Genomic DNA, 19241 nt, shown 5'->3' with positions numbered 1-19241 from the left:
GCCTGCCCTGCTGACCTGCCTCTTCCACGAGCCAGACAGCAGGGATGGGCAGGGAAAATGGCTGCTCTTCCCAAGGATGCGATGCCAGACCGTGCTGAGCAGCTTTCGAAGCCCACCTCCCATCACATCACCCCCAGGAAAACCATCTCCATTCTTGCCTAATGACACATCCAACACGGTGAAAAACGACATTGTGATGAATCCATTTGTTTTGGGGTTCCATTTCCTTTCTTTTGTCCCCTCTCCTCCACTTTTTGAATGCATTTTTTCTGCAGTGACGATTCTGTTTTGTCCGCGTGCACACCTATTTATCTTGCCACTGTAAGCATCAGTGACAAAGTCCATATTCCTTTATGTATTTCTCATTCACCATTTTATTCACTTTTCATACTTCACTGTGTCTGAAGGCATGGGGGTTCAATCACCATTTTATTTTTCTTTCATTCCACCTCATTTTTTTCTATGTAGACTTTGCTCTTTCCTCTCCCAGTGTTTTCTATGCTTTCCTCTTCCCATTTTCTCTTCTGGTATACTGGCTTGGCACTCCTATCTTGAGGTTTTTCTAATAGCAATTTCTTTCTTTTTTTTTGTTTAAATCCATCCTCATCCTTCTTCCAGCCCTGGACACAGCCGTCAGTTATAACCTTAACGGTGGCCTCCGCTCAGAAAAGTTGTCAAGTTGATAAATATGGATATCTGCTCTACCATTTTACCACCACTTTTCTGCTAATGCATTTGGTTGGCATTAATCAGCTTCTTTGCCTTCTGTGAGTGCCCGGTGTGGAAATTGGTCCCGATCTGTCATTTATAAGTAATCTGCTCCACATTTCATCAAGAGCTCAAAAACAGAAGAAAATACAGAGGAGAAGTAGAGGATAGAGAACCAGGCTAGCGTGGCCCAGAGGGAAGGGAGATGGGGAGGTCCAGCAAGGAAAAGAGAGGCAGCCCTATGTGTAGGAGAGACACCCCTGCCCTGGTCATACCCTTACAGCTGGGGACATCAGCCAGTGCTTAATGACCGCCGTGTCCTCTTTGGGATGTTAACCCTGCTTATCTCCTCTAAAAAGGCTCCCCAGGGATGAAGATCTACATTGACCCCTTCACTTATGAGGACCCCAACGAGGCTGTCCGGGAGTTTGCCAAGGAGATTGATGTCTCTTTTGTGAAAATCGAAGAGGTCATCGGAGCAGGTATGGCTCTCCCCTCCCCTCCTTTCTGTTCTCTTGGTGTCCAAACATCCTCTTCCCACTGCTCTGGGTGTTCTCTACCATCTTTTTCCCCAGAAAATACATCTAAGCCATCTACAATGTGTGTCCAAGATCATTTGGGGAGCTTGTTCGCAGTGTCCAAGCTTATTTGGTATTACAAGGAGTCAAATCTAGTCTAAAAAGATTCAGAAATAGCTTTGGAAATGGACCACCAAATGCAGATAAAGAGAGAGAAATAGGGTAAACAAGTGAGAAATATACATTTTTAGAAGCTGGACCTAGTATCCCCTTCACTGACTCTCATATCTCCATGGCTTTGGGCCAAGATTTCTTCCCACACTTTCAGTTCTCCTTTTCTGATGTACATGGATTTGGAGGCAGACCATGATAAACTGAAGAGGGACCACTATTTCCAGAAGAAAGCTCACCCATATCCATATTTTTAAACAAAAGATCTATGATATGGATGGTAATACAGGACAAATTTCTGTCCCCAAAACGTGTGCTCTGGTCCATCTTCCTGCATTGGAATAGAAACCCAGTCCAGCAGAGAAGTAACTGCCTGAGATGCTCTTAGGAAATTCTACCTAAAGACTGATCTAAAATTTTCATCTTCTTTAATGGATCAGTAGTTGAGTCAGTTGGGCAATGGATCCAGCCTTATTGATGTAAATGAGTAAACTATCCCAAAATATCATTCCTTTGGAAGTTATCTCTTTACTGCCCCCTCTGCTATCTTTTCTGAATCTTCTCAAAGATATGTTTGCTTTGTGTCCTCTTTCCTACTTTTGTTTCTACAACATTCTTTGTCTTCTCTTCTTCTTTAAATTGTATTAGCCACTATTCAATCTCTCCTCACTCATATGTTGTATTCTTCTTGGTAGTTCCTATGCAAGGAAGTGCTTTTTTTCATGTCAGTATTTGGAGAGCCATGGGGTTGCCTCTCCGAATAATATTTTAAACTCCATAAAATATGTTTAGTCAAAGTCTTCCAGACAGCCACTCCATATATTATCTTTAGGGGGAAAGTCACACTACTTGCATTCACTGCCTCTCTGTCAAAAAGCCATCTGTGAAATTGAAAGTCACATTTGAAAGCTTGCCCCATTAAGCCACCATTCTCATGCACTGCTTTCCCTCTTAAAGAGCTCCAACCTCATGGCATCCCTGTCGTGGGTGCTGGGACTCTCCCTACCAGGACACACCACTCTCTTCCTACCAACCCCTCACGTGTTCCAGCCGGCTGACCATAATCTGATCCACATGAGTCTATACATATTTCCCATTGACTTTCATTAAATACTGAACCACGACTTTCACTTCTGTGCAGATAATTTTCTGTTCCCCCTTAGACACTGACAGACCTAAGGATCATGCCTTGGAAGGCTGGATCCCAGATAAATTTGATGACTCCTAGGGGCTCAGACTTCTCCAGTAAACTTGAAAGAGTGTTGGGCAGGGTGAGAGGGCGTTCAGTCCGGCATGCTATTCCTCCACGTTGTTCATTGTTGTTATGTCATGTGGCAATGGTGCCAGCGATTTGAATGTTGTGATTTATGTCATGTGCTTAGAGCAATGTGTTCTGGACTGCATTTCATCCCAGAGAGCACACTTCAGCCCCCCTTCTGACTTTGTCGGGGGAGGAGTAAAGAGCCTTCTCACTTTATGACCCTGCTGGGGAGTGGCAACTTGGAGTGAGCTCACCAACTGCTGGATGCTGGGTAGCATTTGCTGATGCTGCCGTTTTTGTGCATTCTGCTCAGAGAAGGCTCAGTCCCCGCCATGGCTCACCTGATCCCGGGGAGGGCTGATACATGTAGCAGTTTATAAGAAGGTGGCCAGCAGCTTGGGATAAAGACTTCTGCCCAGTTGCTGCTGACCACCCTCTACCTGACACCTATCTGCTCACGATTCAGAAATCGCAGAGCTAATCCCTGGGGATATGAATTCACTATGTGTAACTTGATGCAGTTTCAACAGGAGACACTCCTGGCTGGTGTCAACCTCTCTCCACTCTCCGTGTGCATCTTTTTCCAGCCCTGTGTTCGGCGGCATCATGTTGGTAGTTTGACATTAGGGAGGAGTATTTACACCCTGAGAATTAGCAAATGCTACAAATCAGGGGTCTTTGTTTCTTCGTTTTCTGGAGAGCTGGTAGTTGAATGCTTACCAGCACACTCCAGCCTTCCAGAAGGTGCAAGATAATTTCAAAGAGGTTGCAGAAAAACTGGCCCATTCCTGCTGAGAATCGATCCAGAGGAGAGGGCTATGTTTGTTGCAGGAAGGATTAGGTTGAGAATTCAAAAGATCACAGCCTGTGACTGTGGTGGATTCTGGAAAACACACTCAGTGCCTAATAACCCCGGCTGATATGTTACTGTCTAACACAGATGCAGTCCCACGCCACGAGAGGAGGGGAGGAGACTGAGAGCTAAGACGAGGGACCAGAGAACACTCAGTCCCGGAGGTGGGAGGAGGAGAGGCTTGATGGCCGGAGAGGACTCAGGGAAGGGTCCCCTGAGGTCTTGGAGGCTGTGGATGGGCTGACACTCTGTGCGGCACATTCTGAGAACAAGGCTGAGAGGAGGCTGCTGGGGAGGGGTTTCCTGAAGGTAGGAATGAAGCATTAAGTCTGGAATCAGGCTGAGGCTTAGCAATCCAGAGACTGCAGTATGGATTTTATCCTGTAGAAAATGGCGAGTGGGGTGCTTTCTGAGCAGGGTCGGTGGTAGGAGTGAGGGGAGAGAAGAACCTGATGAACCTGTGTTTCGATTGGATTGGAAGGGGTGCTGGGAAAGGGTAGGTAAGGACTCAGAGGCATGCAGACCAGTTATGGGACTTGGAAACGTGGAGAAGTTTTGAGATGGCCGATGCTGAGATCAAGGGTGGTAAGGGAGGCTGCTTTGCAGTGAGTAAACTCATCTAAACAGGAATGTACCCACACATGGCGAATGGAGTGACCAGTGGGCTTGGTGGCTGGAGTTGATGGGGAGACACGGCTTGGAGGTTGTGGCCAGAAGCGAGAGCCATCAGGTTAAACACCTTGAAGGGAGAAGGGGGCTGCCTGGCCCCCACGGTGTGGGACTGGAGGTTGTGCTTGCGAGTAAAGGCCAATAGAGTAAAATCTAAAAACTATAAGTTTGAAGAATGGCACCAACCTCCAAAGTTTCTTCTACAATTGTTGAGGATATTGAACAAAGGAATAAATAACAAATCACTGTGAGCCAGGTGAGGACTGAATTACATTTGACCCTTGAACAAAACAGGGGTTAGGTGCATCGACCCCCATGAGCCATTGAAAATCCGCGTGTATAACTTGACAGGCAGCCCTCTGTATCCATGGGTCCACATCCCTGGAATCAACCAGCTGTGGATAGTGTAGTACTGTAGTACCTATTTATTGAAAATAATTCTGCGTGTAAGTGGACCTGTGCAGTTCAAACCCATGTTGCTCAAGGGCCAACTGTAAAATTAGCTCATTAATCATTATGTAATTATTTGTTTAGTGACCCTCTTTTATCACCGTGCTCAAAGTTCCATGGGAGTGATGAAACTTAAGTACTTCTGTGAGTCCCATGCTTGGCCTGGTGTGGCATTCAGGTACTCAGTTAAATATTTGCTGTGTATGGTTGAATGTCTTTGGGGGAAAACCATAACAGGGATAAGAATTTGGAGAACTGGGTGGAGTTTGGGAGAATGCAGAGAGGCTAGAGAGAGGTTGAATGAGGTTGTGAGTCATTCAGTGCTCTGAAAGGAGCCTAGTGGAATGAGGAAGGCTGATCCTTCCTCTTTACCCTGCAGATGATGGGAATGATTGAAGTCCCTTTAGAGAGGGCAGAAGGCCATCTGATATCTTTGGAGAATGTCAGCTTTTTATAACCATGAATCTGACTCATAGGAGTCACTCACAGGTCAGCTTCAATTGACCTGTGGAGTTCTGATCCAATGTTTTATTCTGATCGGTTTGATCTGTAGACACGCCCAGAGCATAAAGCAGGGCTGCCATGTCTAATTGGACTCTACAGCATGAATGGTGCTCCTGGGTCATGCGGTGTGCAACCTACATAACTGTATGTAGCAGCCCTGAGCATGACAAATGCATGAAAATATAGGTAGAGGTGTCACCATAAGGGGTCATCCAAGGAGACATGCCAGTTGTATTTTAATTAATAAACACATCCTCCCCTGACTCAGCAGCTGCTGATCCAGCATGTCCATGGATGGCTTACTGTGAAGGAGAAAGAGGCTTGAGGTGAGAGGGCTGGGTAAGGAGAGCTGGGGAGAGGGAAATTGTGATATATATGGATGGAATGGGGCCAGCAAGGCCCACCATTTCTCTTTGAAGAAGAGGATGTGTTTCTTGGGGATGATTAGGTAGAAAGTCACCTGCCAGCCTGACTCTCTTGGGCTCACTCAGAGCGAGAATGGGCAGGATGAGGGTAGCCTCATACTGGATAAGAGTCACAGCAGGAAGGGTTTCCAGAGGAGCAAATCAAATAGATATTGCCTGTAAGCATGATTAATATAACTGGCATGCACTCAACATGTACATACTTTACAAGCATTGTCTCATTCAACTCTCATAATGGCCCTGTTAGCCCTGTGTGTTAGTTTGTGTGTGTGTGTGTGTGTGTGTGTGTGTGCACGCCCATCTGTGCACACGCATGCATTTGTAGACTGGTAAGGATATCCACATTCAGTGAACAGCTTGCCAAAGGCCATGCTACTGGTTGGACTGAGTTAACGGTAGAGCAAAAACTGAAGCCCAGATAAGGTTGATCTTAGTCTGGTGAACGTAACTCCCACACTACCTGCCACTTTTGTCGCCGTTCTGGAAAATGGCAGCTAAGTATAGAGACATTGTTTTTGATGGCAAACTCTAGCTAGCAGTTTGGAATACCCGAGTCTTTTGGCTGGGAATGACGGCACTCTCCTAGAATTCAGTATGCCCATATGGTCGTGCCACAAAGATGCCCTGGGGAGAGCATGTTCTTCCTAGAATACCCTTGTCCCATCCTCTGGTCCTCCTATTCTAGTATGATCAGTTATTTCCTTAAGAAGGATAACAATGAGGGCCAAGATATTTAGCATTTTTAATTATATGTGCTTGCTTATATTAAGAAAATAAGTAATATCTAGGTATGTGGTTGTCTAATGACGACAAAAAGCTATGAGAAAAGAGAAAACTAGGTTTACTCTCGCCATCTAGGTATTAGGTATTGTGGGCACAGTGGCTATTAATTAGATTCCATCTCATTTGCCAACCCCAGTAGCCTGGTAATGGGTACCTGGAGAACTCTGCTGAGGAGAAATAGGGTTGTGATCAATTAGTAATGTCTGTCCTGGGTGCAAGGACAGGAGGTGGTGGAATGTCTGCCATGGTTTTACTATCCCTGGTTTAGCCATAACCTATCTTGCACAGGACAGTGTGAAAACTTGCTGGAAATCATACCTTAAAAACTTAGTTTAAATTAATTCTTTAAAAGTTTCTTTTCCGGTAGAAGCTTGAACTAGTAGCGAGAAGCTCTGCTTTCCTTTTTCCCGCCCTAAGGCAGTTTGTGACTTCACAATGCTGCTAAAAAAAAAAAGACTGCAATTGTGTGTAGATCCACACTGCACATAGCCAACAGCTAGCGCTTGAAATGCCTGCTGGCAGGTTGGATGTTTCATTTTCAAAAATTGAAAATTCTTTCCTTCTGATTTTATATATAATAGTTGAGGCATTTAATGCTGCTGAGCTACTTTTTCTCTCTTCCTCACTTTGTCAAGGAGCTGAAACTTGTAGGGAATAATTTCAGCAGCTGTCCGGGAGGGCAGTGACAGGAACTGGCAAAATGACACTCAGCTGACAGCCCTGAGGGCCACGGTTCTCAAACTGGAGCCAGGCATCAGAATCACCTGGAGGCAAGTTGAAACCCAAGTCATGGGGCCCTATACTAAACTTCTGATCCAGCTGGGTATAAATGGGGCTTGAAAATCTGCATTTTCTAACAAGTTTCCAGGTGATGCTGATGCTGTTGGACAGGAGCCACACTTTGAGAACAACTGCTAAGAATCACTGGCACTAAAACTGGCACGAAGCTGGAGCTAGTTTAGTGCCAGTCTTAGCCAAGAGGTTGTTCGGCTGTAGGAGAGGGTCCAAGGTCAGCTGCAAAGATGTGTGCCAATCACAGTCCAGCCAGACCAAAGTTAGGTTGGCTGCAATTACTATCCGTCAACGAGCTGTATAGAAAGAACCAACTTTAACCACTACCCAGTCATTTCCTGTAAGTATCTATTCTAAATATAATGCTGGGGAGTTCCCTGGTGGTCCAGTGGTTAGGACTCAGTGCTTTTACTGCCATGGCCCGGGTTCAATCCCCGGTTGGGGAACTAAGATCCCGCAAGCCTCACGGTGCGACAAAAATAAAAATAAATGAATACAATACTAATGCTTCATTTGTTGAAAATATTTTTTAGGCATTAAGAATTTTTCTTAAAAAGATGAAAAATGGATGGCCATGTTTTGGAGCTCATATGAAAGGAAGCTCTATAGAGTTCAGATCATGGCAAATCGAAGCACCACAGACCTCAAGTTCTGGCCCTGATGACAGGAAAGGTGTCCAAAAAGCAAAAATAGTTCCCTGAGCAAAGTATGTGAACCTGAAGTCAAAGATCACAGGTGACAGCAGTCAGATTGCAAGTGACACAAGGTCTTGGTTTTCTGTTTGCTACTAAAAAGGGCCCATCGACTCCCACGCCCTAGGAGTCTGTGGCGGTTCTCGGGGGCCAGCGGCCCCAGACTTTAACGTCCCGGGCTTACCTGAAGACACCCTCCATGCCCAGATACCTGGCAGGGAGACTTCCCAGCACCCCTGGCAAGATGCTCTGCTGTGTCTTGGATCAGCTTCCTTCAAGTCTCGCTAGGCTGCAGAAACCTACGTTTGCTCCCTTTTCTCTTCCACTACACATCCCCACTCCCTACCCCATGACCCTACCCTCACTTCCCACCCGACTCTCTACCTATGGCTTGTCTTTTTAAAATCACTACCCACCTGTGTCTCCAACAGTGTGTAGTTTACAAAGCACTTTTTCAGAGACCCCACGCCCTGTTAGGAAGACCCCACAGTTGATCAGTTCCTTTTGTCCAAAAGAGCTGAGAAAGCTGAGGCTGAACAAGGGAAGCACCCTGCCCCAAGTCTAGCGGGCGGAGAAGGAAGGGAGGATGGTGTAGACTCAAGCTTCTTCCTCCAGAGTTTCTTCTTCTGGCCAGAGTTTACCCCAGCTGCAATGAGGGCCACTTAATTACAGGGTGGAGCACAGCCTCCGAGTAAGGACTGTGGATTAAGTGACTTCCTTTGCAGTTGGTGGTTTGAAAACCTCCAGCCTTGGGGAATATGAAGCCATTTCTTTGTCAGACAAAGAAAAAGAGCTATTATTACAGAATCACCATCCTGTAAGCCACTGCTTTCCAGTGATTATAGAGCAGATTTCCAAGAGCAATAACGATACAGAACCCATCTCTCCCTACCCAAGGAGAGCACTTTCTTTTTTTAAAAGTCTTTATTTTTTAGAGCAGTTTTAGGTTCACAGCAAAATTGAGTGGAAGGTACAGAGATTTCCCATATACGCCCTGCCCCACACATGCATAGCCTCCTCCATTATCAACATCCCCCGGCAGAGTGGTACATTGGTTATAACTGATAAACCTACACTGATACATCATTATCACCCAAGATCCATAGTGAAGGTTCACTCTTGATGTTGTACATTCTATGGATTTGAACAAATGTATAATGATGTGTATCCACCATTTAATTTCATGTAATTTCACTGCCCTAAAAATCCTCTCAGGAGAGCACGTCTTTATTTTATAATTTCAAAAAACTATATGATGAGACCCCTACAGAGGATATAATTTAGAGCTAAAGTATTAGGAACACTGCACCTGAAGGCCAGTCAGCCACAAAGATTAAACAATGACATGACATTTGTCAATTAGGAAACGAATGTACGTAGCCCACACTGTTCTATACAGATAGGACTTTGCAAAGCCACACCTTCATTGATTTCTTGCTTCCTTCTCTTCTTTCTCTCCGCTCACAGCTACAAAGCCCACACTATGTGTCAGGCCCTGTGCAGTGAAAGGCAGCTTGTAGGCAAGCACTGCTTTTAAATGAATTCAAAGGTGTAGCGATGAACTCCGGGGCCTTTAGCAGTTCCCTAATCCGTTTGAAATACGCCTGGGTGGTTTAGACCCCTGGCTCTCAACGTTGGCTGTTCCTCAGAACCACCTGGGCAGCTAGGCCTGGCTTCATGGGACCTGTGTGGTCGCACGGAGTCCCATGCTCAGCAGGGCCCACACTTAGTTTAATGCTCTGCTGTCACAGTGTTGAAATTCTTTATAAATTCTGAACAGGGAGTCCTGCATTTTCATTTTGTAGCAGAGGCCCTGCAAATTACGTAGCTGCTCCTGCGAGCAGCTTTCGACTATGTCCATGCCCAGGCTGCACCCAGACCAACTAAACAGAATTCCTGGAGGTGGGACCCAGGCCTCAGTGCTTTGTAAGCTTCGCAGGGGATTGCAGTGGGCAGCCAGCTTTGGGAACGCTGGTATACGACAGAAGTCCTCAACTGGGGAGTTTATGTGTATGTTGCGGGGAGTAGCAGATTCACCTGGGGCACTTTTACACACTCCCCAGACTGATGTGTAGAAATCCATAAATATTCTGATTCCTAAATATTCTGATCTCATCTGATTAGCCAGGCAGGGACTTTCCATGAATATGATATTTGTCTATAAGGTAGTCCTGATACCAGGGTTCCTGGGCTTCCCCAATCAATAAAAATTGACTAGACGCCAGACAAGAAATTCAGGCAAGGCTTTACTGTGACCCCTGCTACAGCAGAGGGGAGTGAGAACAAATAACAGTTTCCCTGCTTGCTAGCTACCTCAGGAGGGGGAGCTTGTTCCTTATATGGTGTGTGTGCAGGGGTCAGTCTGGAGGGGGTGGCTTAGGTGGTTTGCCCACCCCTTAGGAGGTGTGGTGTGCAGGGGGCATGCGCGGTACCCTGCTGTTGCTCCTGACTCCTTGCTCTTGTTCCGGGCTCTGCAAAAGTGGCAGTTGGGTTTTTTGGTCTCTTTGTATCTTTTGTCCAGAATTTTGCCCAAACTGTGCATGCATGCAGTTATTTTTAGTCCCATAGAGTTTCTTTGTATTTTGTTGCTTGAGGAGAGGTGTGTCCAGGTGCAAGCACTGCAGCGCTGCAGCAAAGAGTCCCAGATCCCGGCCTGTCTCAGTCACACTGTGGTTGCAGTTCCCTGGTTACTGAGTCACTATAACAGTAACTGCCTATGAATGGTTAGGACTTGCACAGTTGGAACACAGTGGTCCCTGCCTTGTGACTTCACATCCACCCAGCTCTCTTCCCTGTGGCACTGCTAACCGAACACACCTTCTGAGAGGGGGTATGGCAGGAAAAGGGAGAGGCCCGGGGAGTATCCCTGGCTCTGCCTCACAGATGTGGGGTTTGAGACATGTTTTCTTCGTGCCTCAGTTTCCTTATTAGTAAAATGGGCCTGATAATACCCAGCTCATGAAGGTGCTGTGAGGATTAAGACATGCAAAGAGCCCAGCACGGTACCTGGCACAGAGCAGGTAGTCAAGACATTTTGGTGTACTATCTCCCCCAAGAAGAAATATTAGCATACTTTGCCCTCACTCTCAACCGTGTCTTTTTACTAAAAGAAAATAGAACTCATTAGTATGACAACAAGGAAGAAATACTGATATTTTTCGATTAGTATACTTATTAAATATGCAACCTGTATTCATTCAGCTCATAGTTATTGAATAACTACTAGGTGGAGGTGTCAGAGAGATGGATTCCATATATCTCTATACACAGACACATATCTATACATAGAGACACATCCATATATACAATATATGCACACATGCATATAGACACATACATATATGCATGTATATACACGAGTATGTATACATACATACATATACATAGTAGAGTATATGTATAGATACTCTACTATGTATATGTATGTATGTATACATACTTGTGTATATACATGCATATATGTATACATATATACACAAATATATATACATAGAGAAGCACACACATATATGATAGGCGGTTGTTATTCAGTACTTTTCTTTAAATTTTACTCATTTGAACTGCAAAGACAATGCTTATTGTAACAATTTAAACATAAAAGTAATTAAAGTTTACTAATCCATACTTCCCCACTCCTATTCCCACCATTCTAGTGTAACCAATTTTTAAAATAATTTGAAGTTGAAAGTAAATTTGCTATGAATTTTTTCCATAATGTTTTTTTTGGCATACACCACCCCCCTATGGGCATATTCTACAGACCACATTCCATTAATATAACTTTCTCTTCTTTTCTGCTTCACTTAGCAATGTAATGCAGACATTTTTGAAGCCAATACATCTCACTCATCTATTAGTTTTCAGTAGCTCATAGCATTCTGCAGGACGGCTGTCCCTTTCAGCCATCCCCCTGGTTATGGTCATATGGTGTTTGGCTGTTGAAGGAGATGCTGCCATAAACAGTCTTTTGTAAAAATGTAAATGCTGGTACTTCCATTTCTTTTGGAGCCTCCAGCAGTTTGTGACCCAAGAACGGGCAAAGCCAAACAAATAATAATAAATAAGATACCCCAACTTTTATTGGCATACCTACCACGTATCAGACACTGCAGTGGTGTGTACAAGTTACGGACATGAATGAGACTTGGTCTGACCTCAAACAGTTGTGATCGCATGTCAAAACCAGTATTACACATGCTGTCTATCTTAGGTCCATGCTGAAACCTTCCTAAGGGTGCTTAAGCCAACCTCTACTCCAGCCTTAGATTCTAACAAGTTCCATAGACTCTGGAGCAGTTTTGCATCCAAAGTTTTGCATCCTTTCATGCAGCTTCCTTCCAACCTATGCAGCAGAAAATACAAGAAGTTCCCAACTAAATCACAGATGTTAACTTGCTTTTCTAATTCGGCCAGTAACGTATCTGATTGCTCACAGTTTGCTCCATCATCGCCTTCCAGAAGCTGAAAGTGAGAAAGAAAGTTTTCCCAGCAGAAAGCCATGTTTCTCCTATCAGGCCTTTGACACCCGTTTCTGCGATGCACTTACAAGTAGATTCTAAACTGCTTCACATTGAAGAACTGAAGTTACAAAACCAAGTTAAATCATAAGATAACTTTTGAAAGCACGTTGAATGGGATTCAACAGATTTTTTAAGCAGCTGTGAAATAGTGTCACCAGAATTGTTTTTACTCCTGGTGATTTTACTGCAAAAATGTTTAAATGCTGTGGCAGCCATGGAGGTGTGCAGCTCGTGTCTGCTTGAAAAAGCCACTTGCTGTTCAGCTGCCAGGAGTGCAGGTAGCTGCCAGCCTCCTGCTGCAGCGCCTTCAAGATCTGCCTCGGCTTTCTCGCAGGGACCCAGTTCTTTCTGGCAGCCCCAGTCAGTGACTGAGCACGGTGGGATGCTAGGGCCTGGGCCTTTCTGGAATGGGCGCTCTTTATTCTGAAGCTCCTCACTGGGTTAGATGAGACTGTCAGGTCTGCATCAACCAGGTCTGCACTGCAATCTGGGCCTCTCCTTGCCCACTCCTTCTTCCTCCTTCTTTTCATAAAGTCAGGTCTGCACCATGTTCTGGGACTCTGGCAATCCTGCTTCTCTCCCCTTTATCCTGCACAGTGTCTGCTAACTTACCTTCCTAACCCCTCAGTTTCTGTTTTCCGAGGGACCCAATAGACACGAACAATTTCACGGCAATGTAGGAACATAAACGCTATACATCTCATTCAGAGGACTAAAGTACCTGAACGTATCCCATAACCCCTGGACATTCTTGCACTAGGCTCTGCTAAAAATGAATTATGATTCTGCCACAGTGAAACTGACCATTTCATTTCAATTGTTCAGGTGGGATACAAATGAAAAACCAAACCTGAGGAAAAACAAACCCATATAGAGTCTGATATTTCACTTTAGTTACCCAGGCTGAGATCCGAGGTAGAGAACATATTTGGGTATTCCTTCTGTGTTTGCCATGACCTGCTTAGCGCTGGGATGTCACAGTTACAATGAGAGGACACAATTTCCTTCTGCCACCTTAATCACCGTTCCACTTGGAGCACCATTGTTCTTGATAAGCCGCCTCCCCTCGTGGTTCCACAGACAGAAGGAAGTGAGTAATAATTGCGTTCTTGTTGCAGGAGAGTTTGGAGAGGTGTACAAGGGGCGTTTGAAACTTCCAGGCAAGAGGGAAATCTATGTGGCCATCAAGACCCTGAAGGCTGGGTACTCGGAGAAGCAGCGACGGGACTTTCTGAGCGAGGCGAGCATCATGGGCCAGTTCGACCATCCCAACATCATTCGCCTGGAGGGCGTGGTCACCAAGAGTCGGCCGGTCATGATCATCACGGAGTTCATGGAGAATGGCGCTTTGGATTCTTTCCTCAGGGTAAGAGCAGCTCAGCTCACCTTTACTCCTCAGAGCAAAAGCATGGATGATGCTGGCGCTGGTGGACGCTGGCAGACCGTAGTGGGCTGGGGAGGAGTGTCCGTGTGAGGACAACCTGCCCCTCAGGAATCCCCGATGAAATGCGGGTGGGCGTTGAAGATGTTAGCGAGGTTAACAGATTTGCTGCTGAAAGGAAAGAACAAAGCAGAGCATGTGGACCCCTCTGTAGGAGGACGGCATCGAGCCAGGCCCGGATAAGTGCTTGCTGGATGAGTAAGAGTGAATAGAGGAGGACGGAGAATGGCCATCGGTGTCACTGAAGAGCCTGAAGAGACTTCCAGCCGCTACTCTGTCCTGCGTGATTCACGCAGATGCCAGCGGCCATCTCTGCCTCTTCCCCAGCATAGCCGCCCTCCCAGACAGCTCTCTTTGTTCACAGTTCAGAGATAAAACAGGTTGCCCTTTTCTGATGCCTGGGCGTCCCGGCCTCTGAGGAGGCGCTTCTGGGCAGGTCGGGGGAAGAGTGTGTCACAGGCGTCCACAAGTCTTTCCTGGAGGTGATGGAGAACTGTGGCTCCCAACCACCTGCAGCAGAGGTGCGGGTCCCTGAAGGCCTATGGCCAGGAGATCTGTAAAGGACCGTTGTCAGAACATGCCCACATGCAGCCACAATGGAAGCATCTTCACTTCTGTGGGGCATTCCAGAGCTATTCAGAGAGGGGGTGAGTGAGCACGGCCGAGGTGCTCATGTCTGGAGGGTAGAAGCAGTCTGACCACAGGCCGCGGAGCAAGGCCTGCCTCGGACCAAAGGGGCAGCTGGGCAGCCTGGGAGCAAGAGGGTGCAGGGAGCGGCATCAAAGAATGGGGCAGGACCTTCTGAGCAAGGGCTTCAGAGTAATACTAAGTAGCCAGCTATGCATGTCACCAAAGCTACCAAACAGTAGCTATGGCTGAAGATCAAAGGACCATTCGTAGAGTCTCATTGAAACAGTCATGGGGTGCCCTGTGCTGGGAACTGGGCCTATATTGATGAGAGAGACATTGCTCTAATGCTGTGGAACAAATCACCCCAAGATTTTAGTGACCTAGCCCAACAACAATTTGGTCTGCTCACAAATCTGCAGTTTGGGTAGGCCTCGGTGGAGACCTCTCTGTTCCATGTGTTGTCAGCAGGAGCAGCTCAAGGGCTAAGGCCTGGAATCGTCAGAAGCCTCATTCGTTCATCTGTCCCATGGTTGATGCTGGGTATCAGCTGGCATCTCTCCACCTGGCTGACTAGGGCTTCCTCACAGCAAACTGGGTCCCCAGAACAAGCATCCCAAGAGTAGAAGGCAGAGGCTGTATCAGTTTTGTAACCTAGCCTGAAATGTCACACAGCATCCTTCAACCGCATTGATGGGCCCACCCAGATTCAAGGGGAAGAAACATGCCCCACATCTTGATGGGGGACAGCAGCCTTCTTACACATAAGGGATGGGAGGTCCTGTTATATCCGTTTTAGAGAATATAACCTGCATAGATTCCTCTGACCCCCAGGACCTTAGTGCCCAAAGCTTCCAGCAATCATCTGCCTGGATTATACTTTTTGTTTCCATACATGAAGTACAGAGCTATCACATAAAGAAGAACTGAAACCTTCCTGAGGAAGCCAGGGAAGCCTTCAAGGAAGAGAGAGAATTTCTCTGATATTGGAGAAGGAGGAATTTGCCAGACAGGTCAGGAATGGGCAGGTAGGCTCACAGAACAGCGGAGCTGTGTGTTCATAGGCCAAAGTCAGCGTGGCCTATTTGGTAATCTGTCAGCAGCTGCCTGGTGGCTCCAAAGCTCAGAAGCAGAGCTTAGGGGATGCAGTGTGGAAAGGGAGCTGAGGACTTGTCTAGAAGCTGCATTTGTACATACTGAAGCTACCTTTGCAGGGGGAGCACGCACTTTATGCCTCGTCTGGGTCGTTAGGCAGTAGTGGCTTTTGTTTGGTGGGGTGGGGGACAGCTGATGTAGGTGATGGGCCCCACGTACTTTGCCTGGTACAGCCTCCTTGAGGGTGTGGGTTATGCTTTGTATTTAGAAACCCCAGCACCTAGCACACTGAGCACCGGGTCGAGGCTAGTTGCATGAAGAACCGTTTCTGAAGCAAAAGCGTTTGGGCATGGCAGGAGAGATGGAGCATACTGAGTGTACACGGTCTCCTGTCCTCGTAGCCAGACCTCTCGTGTCAGCCAAATAAATGTGAATAGGAGGTAATGTTAGAAGAGAAAGTATTTTCTGGAACCAGCCTCCGGACCTATCAGGAGTCATTTATTTCCTGCAAGTCACCTGTCTGTGCTTCACAGAGACTCTCAACGCGATCTGGAGACTGTGATCAGACTCTTTCCCTGGAACGCACAGGCGAACAGGAAGATTCATTCTCAGGAGCCTGCGGAAAATCAGAACCCCGCACCGCTGCTCTGCACACACCTGTTCCATTTTGGGGGCGCAGGACATGGGGTCAGGTTGGGTGCCAGTTATTTTTCATGACAATGCGGCCCAGGCAGTGCGAGAAAAGCTAGGGGCGAGAGAGGAGCACAGGGAAATAGAGGGGAAAGGATGGCCAGAAGGGAGCGGCCAGGGCAGGCGGTGCTGGGAGCTGAGGGAAATGAAGCATGTCCGACTCCCCACCCGGCACGGAGGCAGGTAATCTATAAATCTAATTTCAGCCTCACTACCAAACCCTGGAGCATAGCAGCATTAATTGATGTATTTGCTGCTTGATAAAATTGAAAAGTGGGTCATCAGTTCCGTCCTGCAGGGTCCATCTTCTGGGAGGTAGTATACTTTTAAGATCACCATTCAAAGAAGGAAAAAGGTTAGTCTTCAGGGCTTCCCTGGTGGCGCAGTGGTTGCGCGTCCGCCTGCCAATGCAGGGGAACCGGGTTCGCGTCCCGGTCTGGGAGGATCCCACATGCCGCGGAGCGGCTGGGCCCGTGAGCCATGGCCGCTGAGCCTGCGCGTGCGGAGCCTGTGCCCCGCAACGGGAGACTGCGCGTCCGGAGCCTGTGCTCCGCAACGGGAGAGGCCACAACAGAGGGAGGCCCGCATACCACAAAAAAAAAAAAAAAAAGGTTAGTCTTCAATTTGTGCACCTGCTTCCTCCCCGACCCCCCACTGGTCCTTTCACACCAGACGTGGTGGCTTTGGAGAGTGACCACAACTCCAGCTCTGGATCGGTGTCTCAGAGGATCTGGGCATCGAGGGTCCAGGGAGCACATCGGAAAGGGCTTCTCACAGTCTGCTCACTCATTGCAGGACTCAGAATTCTTCACATTCTGGAGGGATTGGAAACACCATTATTCTTTAACCACACATTCAGTAGGTTCATAGTTATCCATTAAAAAAAAAATGTCTGTGCCATGGGTTAGGTAGACTGCAAATCCATAATTAAATATTTCCTTCTTGGCACTCAGGTTCAGGGGATTCAACCTGGTAGCTCTTCCATAATCTTCGGCACAAGCCCTGAAGCCCTCCTCAATGCCTTATGCCTTAGCCAAGAAGGTCGACCTGCTCCATAAGGCCTTCGTGGCTAAAGCTTGGCCTTGTGGCTACTGCTGGTTCATTCACAGATGGTCGTAACTGGAAGACTCCTGGAAGTCACTGAGCAATGTCAAATGGGGACATTTATCATTCATGGGGTGCTCATTCATGGGCTGGAGCTAGAGGACAGCAAGCCAGTTGTCAGAAAGAGAACACCAGGTTGCAAGTTCTGAGACTGAGGCCCAGCTTTGGGCTCTGCTATGAGTCACCCTGTGGCCTTGAGCAAATCCGTTAAATCAATTTCCCAATCTATAAACTAAAGGCATTGAGCTGGATGATCTTGAAAGGGCTCTTTCAGGTAAAAAAAAAAAAAAAAAAAAATCTATGATTCATTCTCTTCAAACAAATCAAATAAGGGTTTCATTTCCTGAAGTGGGTTTGTCGATGAAAGTTGAAATACCTAAATCCTTCCTGGCTAATAAAAGGGCCAGCAAGTGGCTTCAGTGAATTTGCAGAAAAGTAATTTCAGCAGAAAGCACTTCATGAAAGGAAGAAAGTTTAAATCACTTCACCCAGCCTGTATTTCTTCTACAAACTGTGTTTTTACCATGTGCTCGGCACAGAATCACATCCTTTCCCAAAGTCCTAAGAAATCTGTTTTTCTTTTTCTGTCTTGTTTATCTTTGTATGCTGATGCTCATATCTCTGAAAGTTCTTTTTGGGGAGTTTATATCAATGAAGTGAACATAAAACAGCTGGACATGTCAGAAAATCTTCATATGTTTATATCTCTAAGTTTCCAAGATTATGGACGCAACAGGTATGACTGTCCTATCATGATATCTGATTCTCCTGCAGATTCTAAAGAAAATGTGTTGTAGAGTCAGCATTTTCCGGTGGAAAAGGCACTGGACAGGAATTATAAAAGATTCAGATAAACTAGCATATTTGTGGTACACATTTCTACTTTCTCTTTCTATGGCCATGGCAGCCATCATTAATCAATCATAGATCTTCTTCCTACAAAGCTTATACACAGACTTCTCCACACAACATTTGAGGCAGCCATTACCAATTGATCAAAGATGAAATGTAAATGGAGAAGCAATTTGCTGTTTGGACTTAGATTCTTGTTATAAGTTAAAATCACACAGAGTGATTTAAGGCTGATCACTTAAACTTTCTGGACTTCCTTTATCTTCTCTATAAAAACAATGTAATATTGCCTGCCTTGCCTACTCCACAGGACTGGAGTTAAGGATGAAAACATATTCCATGAAGTATGACTTGCCATTCAAAGGCCAAGAAGGGAAGAAATCCGTTTGTAGATTAATTTCAGGCCTGCATTATTAGTTCCTACTACAGTTAGGGTGGGGATGATTACTACAGATGCCAAACTGCTGAGCTCAGAATGCCCTGTGAACTAGGCTCTCTGAGGGCAGTGATCCTAGGACGTCTGCCCCACACACCCAGGAAGCCAGGAGGAACCTGCAGTCCTCGTCCAAGGTGTCCTCCGTCTCTCTCACCAGGCATCTGGGGTTCATGGGAGAGCTGATTTGTGAGACATTATGGCCTTGCTGATAATTCCAGCAGTCATTGCTGCTGTCTTAGTATTCACTGGGGCACTGAGCTAAGCCCTCCACATGTATTATCTCATTTAACCTTGAATCTCAAATCTCAGGAAGAATGGGCACTCTGTTCTTATTTTACAGATGTGGGAATCACTGCTCTGGAGGTTAAATAACTTGCCCAAGAGCATGCAGCCAGTGAGAGACAGAGCCCGGACCCACCATGGTCTGTCTGGCTCCAAAGCCTGAACTTTTAATCACTTCTTGCCCTTTGTCAACACCAGAATCTATAAGATGACTGATCTAAACATTCAAACAAATCAGAAAATGAAGCAGCTCAGTGAAGTCTTTAATGACTTAAAGTAGAAACACATGGGCTTCCCTGGTGGCGCAGTGGTTGAGAGTCCGCCTGCCGATGCAGGGGACGCGGGTTCGTGCCCCGGTCTGGGAGGAT

The 19241-nt window shown here is 46.4% G+C and overlaps 1 protein-coding gene and 1 non-coding gene across 2 annotated transcripts in view; both read left to right on the top strand.

Moving 5' to 3' along the window:
* Positions 1 to 19241, top strand: part of EPHB1 (EPH receptor B1) — a 437960-nt gene that overhangs the window by 359889 nt on the left and 58830 nt on the right. The window contains exons 10-11 of the mRNA XM_007108469.2: positions 1068 to 1190; positions 13465 to 13712. Coding sequence (XP_007108531.2) covers positions 1068 to 1190; positions 13465 to 13712 — 371 coding nt within the window. The remainder of the gene's footprint in view (positions 1 to 1067; positions 1191 to 13464; positions 13713 to 19241) is intronic.
* Positions 7509 to 7580, top strand: TRNAK-UUU (transfer RNA lysine (anticodon UUU)). Its single transcript has one exon. It is a non-coding gene; the product is annotated as a tRNA-Lys (tRNA).

The sequence above is a fragment of the Physeter macrocephalus genome, chromosome 1 (genome assembly GCF_002837175.3).
Source record: "Physeter macrocephalus isolate SW-GA chromosome 1, ASM283717v5, whole genome shotgun sequence".
Taxonomy (NCBI): Eukaryota; Metazoa; Chordata; class Mammalia; order Artiodactyla; family Physeteridae; genus Physeter; species Physeter macrocephalus.
This window is presented reverse-complemented; position numbering and strand designations above follow the sequence as displayed.